Source organism: Lissotriton helveticus, chromosome 12 (assembly GCF_964261635.1).
Source record: "Lissotriton helveticus chromosome 12, aLisHel1.1, whole genome shotgun sequence".
Lineage (NCBI taxonomy): Eukaryota > Metazoa > Chordata > Amphibia > Caudata > Salamandridae > Lissotriton > Lissotriton helveticus.
Window position 1 is genome coordinate 615,389,212 of NC_136073.1, and position 12,571 is coordinate 615,401,782.

The following is a 12,571-nucleotide window of genomic DNA, read 5'->3' on the forward strand; positions in this document are numbered from 1 at the left end:
GATGTCGCGTAGGTGAAGAGGGTTGATTCACTTGATGCTCATTGCCTTTTCCACTGAAGAAATCATAGATAGAAAGCACCTTGTCCCTAAAGGAATCTGCGAGTTGATTGCAGACAGTAACATTGCTATTCAGTGCTAGTGGGGTGGGAAGTGTCACTAATTCCTTTAAAGTTGAGAAAAGTAATTTACTTGAGTTGCCCGCCTGCTCAATTTATCAGAGAAATAGCTGCTTTTTTTCTCCAGAATCATCTTTTATATTCGGTCAGTGACTGTGTATAAACCATTTTTTTGGCTTTCGTATAAGTTTTTCTCCAGCGCCTTTCAGCTTGTCTGCATAGTTGCTACTGGATGCGCAGTGAGTCACAGACCAAGGTTCTGATTTCTTCAACCATTTGCTAGTAAATGTTTTTTCGGGAGCTAAAATATTTACTGCGGTTGCTATCCAATTAGTAAAAATATTGGTGGATGTATTTACTTCGGGCATTAGTGTCGGTTTAGGGGCAGCTAATGTTAATTGCAGCTGCTGTGGGCTGATTTCCTTCCAATTTCTCCCTTTAAAAGTCCTAAGTGCAGAATGAGGACGAGTAAGATGATGGGACGAGGTAAGTACCAACCGAATGGCCTTATGATCAGAACATGGGATTGGCAACCTCTCCTGCACTTTCAATTGAGGATTAGATATGAATATTCCATCTAGGGTGTGTCCATCCTCGTGGGTAGGATGCTTGATCAGTTGTTCCATCAAGACACTGGCCATCAGCTCTAGAAACGAGATTGTATATTGGTCATTTATATTTTCTAAATGGTAGTTGAAGTCGCCTAAGATAGAAAATTCCTGAAAGTCAAAACTAGACTCGATGATATGACCTTTTGTCTCTACAAACTTGTTCTTAGCCCCTGGTGGTCTATACAGCAGTATGCCGTTAAATATATAGTTTTCACTGATGGTGATTCCAAATGAAAGCAGTTCACAATCAGGACCGCTTCCTGAAGTAGAGCTTTTCATCGACAAGGTGTCCTTGATAATAATCGCTATTTCCCCTCCCCGCTTATCCTGTCTGTCATTCCTGATTAATAAGTATCCTTCAGGAATGGCTAATGATAGCTCCGGATCAGATGCTCCATCTGCCCACGTCTCCGTGAAAAATGCCATATCTATATTGTGAGCTTCCAGCAGCTCGGCGAATTCAATGTTCTGTTTAATTAAAGAGCGTGTATTCAGGAGTAGGCCCTGGAGGGACTTTTGCAAAACTGTTTGCAGGTAAAGGACTTGATGCGAGTTAAAGCTGCATTTTGTTTTGGTGAAGAGGAACTTCATGTCACACAGAGGGCACACCTTAGGCTCTTTCAATGGATCGAGTTGCGGACAGGAATCCTTTATCTGGGGGTTAAGACTTACAAGATTATCTCTTGTATATTTTAAACTTGGGCCCAAGATCAGTAGGGAACGGACAGGGGGGTGGCCCTGGGCCCGATCTAGATGCGGATGGGCGCAGGCGGGCTTGCCTTTGGCGTGCCAGCGGCGCGCCCTCTGTGCATCCACTCTGGCATGCCGCTTAAATAGCCGTGAGTCAGGCGTCTCGCGCACACATCAGTTGTTTCCAACCCAGAAGCACTAGTCAGGCATGTCCGGTCCCTTAGCCCTCCGCAACAAACGGCACAAGCCACGGCAGAACAGGGGCGGGGAGGGAAGATCACAACAGCTGTCACCCTGATTAGCAAGCTAAAACAAAGTGCCGGTAAGCATGTGGAATGAGGTACAAAAACCAATTACGATCCCAGCAGGTGGAGTAAAAGTCTAAAATGAACACAAAGTGTCAATCTCAATACGGTTTTTAAAAATAGCAGCAGGGCAAAATGATAGGTGACAAGACCTACTGCTGGTGTTCTCGCGTCCGCGCGGGCATGCTGCTTAAATAGCAGTGAGTCAGGCGTCTCGTGCACACATCAGCTGTTCCCATCCCACAAGTGCTAGTCAGGTATGTCCGGTCCTTTAGCCCTCCGCAACAAACGGCAAAAGCCACGGTGGAATGGGGCGGGGACGGAAGATCACAACAGCTGTCACCCTGATTAGCAAGCTAAAACGAAGCGCCTGTAAGTTTTGTGGAATGAGGTACAAAAAGAGTTGGCCTAACGGCTAGGGCGCTCGACCTCGGACCTGGAGGAACTGGGTTCGAGTCTCGGTAACGACGCCAAAACCTCCTGTGATTCTGGGCAAATCACTTAATCTCCCCGTGCCTAAAATGAAAGTAACTGGAAAACGTAAAAATGTAACGTAACTGGAAAAATATGTAAAGCGCTCTGATACCTGATTCGGTTCGGGTCTAGTTCGCGCTATATAAAACTCTGCAAAATAAATAAATAAATAAATAAATAAATTATGATCCTAACAGTTGGAGTAAAAGTCTAAAATGAACACAATGTGTCAATCTCAATGTGGCAAGACCTACCACTGAATTCCAGATATAATCAATCTGTAAGAAAATAACATGAAACATAATTTGCACAAGCACCAATGCATCTTGGACAAGTGTCCTTTCTTTAGTATTTCATGCAAATTTTGCTGCAAGTTAAAAATATCTTGTGACACTTTTTTCTAAACTTCTAAAAAATGTCAAGTAACCTCTGTTTGGGCATTATTTGTACATGTGTCTGTTTCTCTGGGTTGTCATTACAGTTCGACTGATGGAATCTATCCGGCGCATGGACATAAACATCCTTATGGCTTTTTTGAATACATCTGCTTCTGCAAATTCAAATGAGAACATCTTGTTATGTTGTAAAATCCTGGAACATCGAAAAAAGGTAACTGTGATTCTGCATTGCTTTACCGGGCATTCTAGGGAATAAGAGGCAATGTGCTTCATTTAAACATGTGGTTGTCTCATGGTATGATATATTATTTATGTGAGAATTTCAGAGTATTATATGATATGGCAGTAGAAGCCTTATCATGGAATACAGTCACAAAAACTGTCTTTGGTCCTGTGAAACTTGTTTGTATCACCTTTGTTCAACCCTGGGTATCTGGGGCTTCGAGCAGCAAAGCTTGACAAAGAAACTTAGTGTAAATCATTTAAGAGCACCAAACAATGGAATAAGAAAGTCACACAAGAGATACAACAATACTTTATGAAAATAGAACATATTTTTATACATTTTTTGAATCCATGTTCATCAAATTTCATTGGAGGTTCCAGAGATATGTATTTTGAAAACAATAAAAAAAACTTTCAATACAACCACAAAACAGAACTGGTCAACAAAAGTTTGTAAATTTGTTTAATGTTTAAAACAGTTAGTTTGTCAACTTCAGCCTGACTTAATGTCACTTTGGGCAATGACCTGGCCACCAGACCCTTTTCAGTTCAGTTCCAGCCTTTAGAAAACAACCAACATAGAGAACAATGAAGTGGTTCCTAAGCTGGGGATGAAGGCAGAAAAGATGTTCAAAAATCATCCTGGAGCTGTGCAGTCGACAAGGGTGAGCTGTGGGTGATTCCTTGGTGCATGGGTGAGGTGGGACAACTTTGGCCACTGCATGTGAGGTCCCATGGCATTCTCTTTGTGACAGTCGAAGGCAAGCAGCGGCTGGGCTACTGTGCTCCCGACACAGCAATCACTGCTAATATCCTTGGTAGAGGCTAGTGTCCCTCTAAGGCAAGAAATCCTTTGATAGCAGTTCTGAGTCCAGCAGACTCGAGTGCAACTTTTGGCTACATCGGAGATGTCTCTAGGAGCACCCAACAGCAGTCAGTGGTGATTCCTCTGAAGAGGATACTGCTTTGCCGGTTTCGGCTTTCTCAACTTTGGTATCCATGGTGCTGTTCCAGGGGGCCAACCAATTAACCCTTGGAGTCACTGCTTCAATCTGGCTCTGGGATCAATGTTTTCCCAAGCCGGGAGCCGCAGGCACAGTCCAAATTTTACTAGTTCAAAGTGCAGCAGGTGCAGTCCTTCCAACAGTGAATCCTCTCTTTGTGCTATTCCAAGGGCAGGAGAACAGTCTTTGTTGGGTTATTTTTCCAAATCCAATGTGTACTGAGGTTTAGCATGCATGGGGTACCTATTTTATCCTGGGAAAGTGCCTGGCGGGACAACGTGGTCACTATCCAATGGGCTTGTAGGCCCACTCCTTTTTTGCGACAAAGTTCAAGTTATGTGTGGCATTTCGCAATCCCAGTGTGCAATATTTTTGCTACTGTCAAGCCCACAGGAAAACTGGTTTGAGGACAGTGTTTTCTTCTCCGTCCCTGCCTCCAACTTGTCTGCAGGAACAAAAGTCATCCTGCTCGGGTGTGTTGTCACCCTTTAAAGGGGGCATTTCCTTTGAGCCTGCCTTTTGGGCTAACACCTCAGTTGGCCTTTCTGGGAGAGGAGGTGACACCTCAGTCTGCGGCAACTGCCTTTGTGCTTAAGCCTTGGAGTTGTTCACATGTCTCCCCAGGTGGGCAGAAAGCTGTCTGTTGGCCCGGGCCTGCACAAAGCCACTGGACTATCTAGGGCACAGAGTGTCAACTTTTTATATGGCCGGGATGCCCGCCACCCCCTCCCAACACACATCCCCAAGGATGGGAAGTCGGACAATCGTTGAACTTTTGGAAGACGGGAGGGAGTCACCCTCCCGGCCGTATTTATTAAAATATGAAACAAAATTTAAAACATTAAATTAAAAGTTTCATCATTATGCATTATGTACAATTTGACATTTATTACATTTCGATGCAGTCATGTACTTTTGGCTAACATCCTGAAAATGCATACACTCTAATTCAAATTGTACATCCTAGCATTAAGGGCCAACGGCAAGGTCTTAACCGGTGTTAGATCCCTACTACCAACTCCCGCCCTCACCGTGTGAGCGGCGCATGCGCAGAGGGCTCTACCCTCATTGCCAACTGTAACTTCCCTTGTCGTGGTGGGGGCCCCCTTTCTACTCGACGCCATCTTAAGGGTCGTCCGAGTTCCCGTATGAGGTCTCTGTAGGAAGGACAGCGTGGACTCTCCCCCCCACCCCATACTCTCTATCCGCCGTCGCGGATATCCGGCCCCCGGGAAATTAGTCAGGAGGGGCATTTAACCGCCTCCCCCCCGGGAGGGGCCCATGGCCATCTCCCCCTAGGCGCCCCATCCTTAGTGGGTGCCGCCTCCCCGTGGAAGGGGCCAATGGCCGTCTTCCCCCGGGCGCTCCCATCCATTGTGGGTGGCGCCCCACTCTAGGGACCTTTAAATTCCTGCTCACCGATCATGACCTTACCGCCGACAAATAAATACGACAGTTGTTTACCTACTAAAAAGAAAAAATTCCACATCATCTTACTGCTATTACTGATCATTCCTGCAAGAAGAAATTTCTCCAATGCAAACCATATTTACATTCTCAACATTCCTTTATTCACTCTACCAAGGAAAAGAAAAGGCCTATACTTTCATTACTCAGAAAACTTTATTTTCTCCAAACATTTGCTATCAGGGGCTGGTGGGTGGGTCAAAATTGCTGCTTGTTCCGTCGAGGGCTCACGAGCAACGAGTGGGTGCAGCCTTCCGATCCGAGGAACAAGAGGACGATCTTCTGGGTTCCCGCTCCTTTATCCTTCTGCGGGAGGGCGTGTACCCGTCCCTGATACGCCTACTAGGCGTGGTCTTCCTTCGAGGTGTCTAGGACAACCCCTCTCGGGCGGGGGAAGGCGCGCTCCGGCTACGCCGCTTTGGGCATACCAGCCGGGCCACGCCCACCCCGCCCAAAATGGCTTCCCGGGAGGTTCGGGCCCCCATCCATACGTTCGGGGGGACCTAGCGGTCGCCCCTTTCCATATGGCCGGGATGCCCGCCACCCCCTCCCAACACACATCCCCAAGGATGGGAAGTCGGACAATCGTTGAACTTTTGGAAGACGGGAGGGAGTCACCCTCCCGGCCGTATTTATTAAAATATGAAACAAAATTTAAAACATTAAATTAAAAGTTTCATCATTATGCATTATGTACAATTTGACATTTATTACATTTCGATGCAGTCATGTACTTTTGGCTAACATCCTGAAAATGCATACACTCTAATTCAAATTGTACATCCTAGCATTAAGGGCCAACGGCAAGGTCTTAACCGGTGTCAGATCCCTACTACCAACTCCCGCCCTCATCGTGTGAGCGGCGCATGCGCAGAGGGCTCTACCCTCATTGCCAACTGTAACTTCCCTTGTCGTGGTGGGGGCCCCCTTTCTACTCGACGCCATCTTAAGGGTCGTCCGAGTTCCCAAATGAGGTCTCTGTAGGAAGGACAGCGTGGACTCTCCCCCCCACCCCATACTCTCTATCCGCCGTCGCGGATATCCGGCCCCCGGGAAATTAGTCAGGAGGGGCATTTAACCGCCTCCCCCCCTGGGAGGGGCCCATGGCCATCTCCCCCTAGGCGCCCCATCCTTAGTGGGTGCCGCCTCCCCGTGGAAGGGGCCAATGGCCGTCTTCCCCCGGGCGCTCCCATCCATTGTGGGTGGCGCCCCACTCTAGGGACCTTTAAATTCCTGCTCACCGATCATGACCTTACCGCCACAGACTGGATAGTTGACCGACTATCCGGTCCCCCCAACTCCTCCTATAGGTCATACTTCCTCAGACCTCTCAGCCATGCAACCAAATCTCCTATTAGTAAATCATTCCCCTCCCTGGACAGGTGAACCCCATCGTACAGATACATATGGTCACCCCGGATACACCCATGAGGAATGACATGCAACTGTGCAGAACGGAACAGTCTATTAATCTTATTATTGACCCGTTTAACTGAATGGTTCAGAGCTGACACCGAAAGGCCCCCTTGCCACCTCCTTCTAGGAATCATGTGGGACCAGGCAATCGTGCACCCCGGGACTCTTTTAGCCAACCAGCTAACAGCCGACAAGATTCGTTCAAGTAACACTCGTCTACCCAGTGTCACCAAATCGTTGCCACCCAGGTGTACTATGACTATAGATGGCGGTGACCTATGCCGCCCTAAAAGTCCCTCGAAAAATGACTCAAATTTGTCAAAAACGAGCCCACCTTTCCCATGGAAAGCCACTCTGAACCCGTATTCCCCAGGTGCGTGAATCGCGTCACCTTCCTTGAATACGTCACTGGCGTGCCTCACGTATGAGTGGCCCACGACCCATACCATCCTCTCCCCAGTCGGTGATCTCTGACCGCTGGTCTCTTGATGTAGGGTCGACCTCCAATTCCGCCCTGCATGGCAGGCCCGCGAAACTGCAAAGTAAACAAAAGACATAAAACGTGAGTGCATGTCAATTGATCACTTACAACATGTGCAATCGCACATACCTCTTAAAGCAATTCGAGGACCAACGGCCCAATTGTTTCACGTCCTCGGCACTCTGACCCCTGGCTGTAGCCTCAGTAGCAGCCCCTATCCTAAAGGAGTGGGTCCCAAAATCGCACGGGTCCATGCCCGCGTCAGCGATTGCCTGTGCCAGCACCCTCTGAAACTGAAATCTCGTCAGTGGGGTGCCATCCTTGTGTCGGAGCAAGCTCCCCCCCCAAGCGGCCGCTCTCAGCGCCAAATAGTCTTCCACACACTTCAACGGGCAGTCGGGGGACCCTCGCTTGCGCTGTACGACCACACTATCTCCCATAGCCCCCTGGTCGGTCTTGGACCTGGCTATCATGATTACCATCGAATCACCCCTTATCTGGATGTGATCCCTGCACAAACCTCCCTCCATATCTCTCTTGTTCCTTGCGACAAGCTCGCTCACCCTCATGGCCCCATGGAATGCCAGTGTGAACGCTGCCCGGAACAGAACTGCTTCGTAATGGGAGGAACACATCTCGTCCAGCTTTGCTAAAAGCAGAGACAGTCTGTCTAAGCCAATCGGGTGCCTCGTATCTCTCTTGCAACCCTCAAGGCGCTGCCAGCCGCGAAGGGCTTTCCTCACCAAAAAAGAACCTGTAGGGTCTTTTATGCCGTGTACCTGGGCCATGAATGAAATGGCCGCCCTATGCCTACCGGCCGTTGCCACTGATCGGCCCTCCCTGTGTAGTGCAACCAGGTACCTCAGGAAGGATTCCTCCTGCCCCCAATGCAGACTCCCCACAGGACCCAAATATGTGCAATAAGAACGAAACGCTCCTTCGTATGCTTTCCTTGTCCTGGGGGCTAGACTCGCTGCCACGAGGTCTTGTAATCCGAGGCACCGATTAGCCACATTGCTTCTGGGAATGGTGCTGCCTCTAAGTCTGCTGTGGGCAGATAACCCCTGAATGCCTGCATACGTGAACGAGAGAGTGCATCAGCCGCATGATTCAGTACACCTGGCACATGTTTCGCCCTGAACAGTACATTCAATCTCATGCACAGCAGCACAATCTCTTTCAACAATCTCAACATCATTTTGCAGCGTGCTGCCTGTCGGTTAATGCAATCTACGACAGTCATATTGTCGGACCAAAACACCACTGAGCGGCCCCTGAAGTCATCGGCCCATGTCATCAGAGCAACCCAGATGGGGAAAAACTCCAGGAACCCAATGTTACCTGTGAGGCCGTCGGAGTGCCACCATGTTGGCCATGTTTGTGCCGACCATCGATCACCCAAGATGGCACCAAAACCCACGCTCCCTGCCGAGTCGGTCCATAGACCCAATTCCTCCGAAGACTCTGGCGGGGAGCTCCAGACGACTTGACCGTTGAAGTCCGCCAGAAATGCCAACCAAATACGCATATCCTGGCGAACCTCTCCAGACAGTCTCGTACGGTGGTGAGCCTCTTTGAGACCACCCATAGCCTGCGCGATAGAGCGCGAAAACGGGCGGGCCATAGGAATCACCCTTAAGGCAAAATTAAGCTGACCCACTGTTCGTTGAAACTGGTGCAGGGTCACTTTCTCCCCACCCAGGCATTGCCTCAAGGAAGCCCGGAACTTGGTCACTTTGTCTACTGGTAGTCGGAAACACCCCTCCACAGAATCGAGCTCAATACCCAGAAACTCCAGTGAAGTAGATGGTCCAACCGTCTTACCTGGTGCCAATGGGACACCGAATTCATTCATGAGGATGCAGAAATCATACAGCGCCTGTGCGCAATTCATATCATCGGCTGCCCCCAAAAACAGAAAATCATCCAGATAATACATAACATGTCTATGCCCTGTGGCCTCTGTAAATGCCCATTCCAAAAAACAGCTAAACATCTCAAAATATGCACATGAAATGGAACAACCCATGGGCATGCATTTGTCCATGTAATAATTTCCCTGAAATGCAAAACCTAGCAGGCGCTGATCCTGCGGGTGCACCGGAAGCAACCGGAATGCTGATTCGATATCACATTTCGCCATCAGCGCCCCAGGGCCTAGGTGGTTCAACATGGCCACGGCATCGTCGAACGATGCGTATCGTACCGAACAAACTTCTGGGTCTATGGCATCATTCACCGAGGATCCCCTGGGAGCAGAAAGGTTATGTATGAGTCTAAACTCCCCCGGATCTTTCTTCGGGACAACCCCTAACGGGGAACATATGAAATCGGCCAACGGCGGGCAGGAAAAGGGGCCAGCCACTCATCCGAAACTGACTTCTTTTGCTTTTTTCTTTTCTGCCACGCTTGGGTTGTGCTGTACCGATAACTGGTTTCTACAAAAGGAATTCCCCCGAACTTCCCCCACCGGGATGTGGAAGCCATGTGAGAATCCCTTCCTCAACACCCCAGCGGACACATGATCAGGGTATTTGTTTAACCACGGAATCATAACCATTAGATCAACTGGTGTAGGCAATCGGTTGCAAAGGTCCACCTCACTCCTGCTTAGGTCCTCCTTTTCCACCCGTCCCGCCATTCTTTGATCTACATGCACTTTCCGGGTGTGAGGAATTCCCACAGCCGGCACACACATGCTTAAACTTGCATGTCCCCTGTGGTCTGTTACAATTGCCTCGATTGAAGCCCCAACAGACCCCTCCTTGTCCGCCCTTCCCGCCAACTCTAGGCTGATAGCCCCCACCTGTGCCTGCTCGAAAGGGCACCCCGGGCTTTTGGCGGACAACTCCGGACCCGCTCCCGCCTGGCGAGGACGTACCTGTCGCCCCTGGCAGGAGTTGCTTGTGCCATGACACCGAGTCCAAACAATCCCAAGACAGAGAAGCATCATATTCCTTTGCTTTACGGAACTTCATGTCATAGCCTTTCCATTCTTCCCCCTCATACATTGAATAAAAATCCATAATGCGATTCTGATAGCAAACCAACTCAGTCATAACATCAGGTTTACGTTCCCCCATAACTACGGTAAATATAGAGAAGGCCTTAACCCAGTTCGTCACTGTCTCTTCCACCCTGAACTCGGCCATCTTGGCGCGCCATACACTAGGGTGCCACAAATCTTTCTGCGTTTTAGCATACTCCATCTCACGATGGTCCGTTAACAATGAAAACATGTTGACATACTTGTCTCCCCATATTAACTCTTTCGTGGCCAAGGGAACGTGCTGTGCAACCTTTTCCCGCCTAGAGGGTATCGAGCCCTCCCCCACCATTGGCAATGCGAGCTTACCCGGATCGGCTATTGTCGCCGCCACCTTCTCTTGACCAGCTGCTGGTACTCCTGGCGCCACCTGTGGGGGAACAAGAGGAACACTCGCTTTCGCGACATCTCTCGATTGCCGCAACTGCTTCATTAACACTCTGGCCTCTTCGGCCGGATCTCCCGGGGTCGCTGTGCCCCCCACCTTTGTTTTAAGCCATGCGGTCAACTGAGCGGCCAATTCTGGGGGCATTTCATCATCCTCGGTCGAGGTGATCACCACTGGGATAGGCTGGCCTAAAACTGATTCCTGAACCGGGTTACCAGCCGGTACTAGGGGAGCGATGGGCGGCACCACTGGTGCCGGGACCCCCCCCCGAGACTGCCCTTTCTTTGACCCGCTTCCCTCTTAACCCGGGAACCACTCCCGGCAAGGCCGGGCCTATTACCTTTTTCGGCTGACCTGGGTCGTTCATTGTAGCCAATTGCTTCTTTACCTCTGCCAAACCTCTACCAAGCGATTGGACTTGACCGAGCTTTCGGTCCATACACGCCATCCGGTTCGACAACAGGCGTAACATCTTCTCCATCTCGGAACCTTTTCCTGCTTGCTTGCTAGGCATGGTTTCGAGTCCTCCGCCTTTGGTCGATCCACGAGGTCCTGAAATCTGTGTCGAAACTGAAAGATAAAAACAGGATTACCACGTTCAAAATTGCTGCTTGTTCCGTCGAGGGCTCACGAGCAACGAGTGGGTGCAGCCTTCCGATCCGAGGAACAAGAGGATGATCTTCTGGGTTCCCGCTCCTTTATCCTTCTGCGGGAGGGCGTGTACCCGTCCCTGATACGCCTACTAGGCGTGGTCTTCCTTCGAGGTGTCTAGGACAACCCCTCTCGGGCGGGGGAAGGCGCGCTCCGGCTATGCCGCTTTGGGCATACCAGCCGGGCCACGCCCACCCCGCCCAAAATGGCTTCCCGGGAGGTTCGGGCCCCCATCCATACGTTCGGGGGGACTGAGCGGTCGCCCCTTTCCAAAAGCTGCCTAACTTTAACAGTGACATTAATTTCGATTTGGTCATCAAGTTGAATTTGATGTAAGGTAGTCCCATTCAGAAGTTAGCCGGACTAACTTTCCTCATCAAAACAACAACTTTAAGGGTTTTGCTGCTAAGGCTATATAAACGTATATGTCTTGCTTAACAATATACAGCTCCCTGCCATAGGGGTCTATATGGCTTCCTTAGGGGTGAATTACATATATCATTAAGGGAACGGGTGGCTTTGCCATTACTGGCAATGCCATAGTCAAACTAGCATTGTGAACACTACCCTTCTAGTCTGCAGTGGGAGGCTGGTAGCCTTCTTGTCTTTTGTCACACTCTGCACCATATACTAGGGACTCACAAGTAAGTTAGTGCTTGCAAATTGGAGTCATCCAATTCAAGAAATCTTTTATAATGGGTCAGTACACTGGCACTGGGGTCAGGTTAACAGGCCTAAGTGCACTGAGTCGGAAAAACAGCAACTAGTACTCAAATAGGGTCAAGAACTGGGATGGGAACATGCAAAAAGCCCGCTTCCTGACAGTGTAGGGTTGTAGTGTGATGTTTTTGGGCCCTAGGGTACTGCAAAGGACTATGTGGTGTGAAGTAGAGTTGTATAAGGTTAGGTTGTCTTGGCTTGTAGTCCAATGCTTTGCTATAGTGTACAGAATAAGTAAGTTAGTGTGGTGTTGCAGTGTTATATCATATTTTTGTGCAGTGTACTATAGTCTTGTGTAGTTTGCCAGTGTCATGCTGTGCTGTAGTGCAGCTATGTGTGTTTTGTGGTGTTATGTTGTAGTATGATGCAGAGATGTATTGTAATGCATTACATCGCTGTGTTGTGTTGCAAGTGCCTGGAATGACAGATTTTCATCTAAAGCATCCATTAAGTATACATATTGATATCGTACTTCATGGATGAGTCATTAGACAAAACAGTATTGTAACCTTTTTTTGAACATTTCAACTCTGTTCGGTCAGAGACTGTGGGAGAAAATGGCAGACACTAACCTCTCAC

General features: G+C 49.1%; 1 protein-coding gene across 1 annotated transcript in view; it reads left to right on the top strand.

Annotated features, from left to right (window-relative positions):
• Positions 1 to 2,030: 2,030 nt before the first annotated feature.
• The window catches only part of LOC144798074 (uncharacterized), a 51,102-nt gene continuing 40,561 nt past the window's right edge, over positions 2,031 to 12,571 (top strand). The window contains exons 1-2 of the mRNA XM_078668848.1: positions 2,031 to 2,094; positions 2,678 to 2,805. Of these exons, the coding sequence (XP_078524974.1) occupies positions 2,031 to 2,094; positions 2,678 to 2,805 (192 nt within the window). The remainder of the gene's footprint in view (positions 2,095 to 2,677; positions 2,806 to 12,571) is intronic.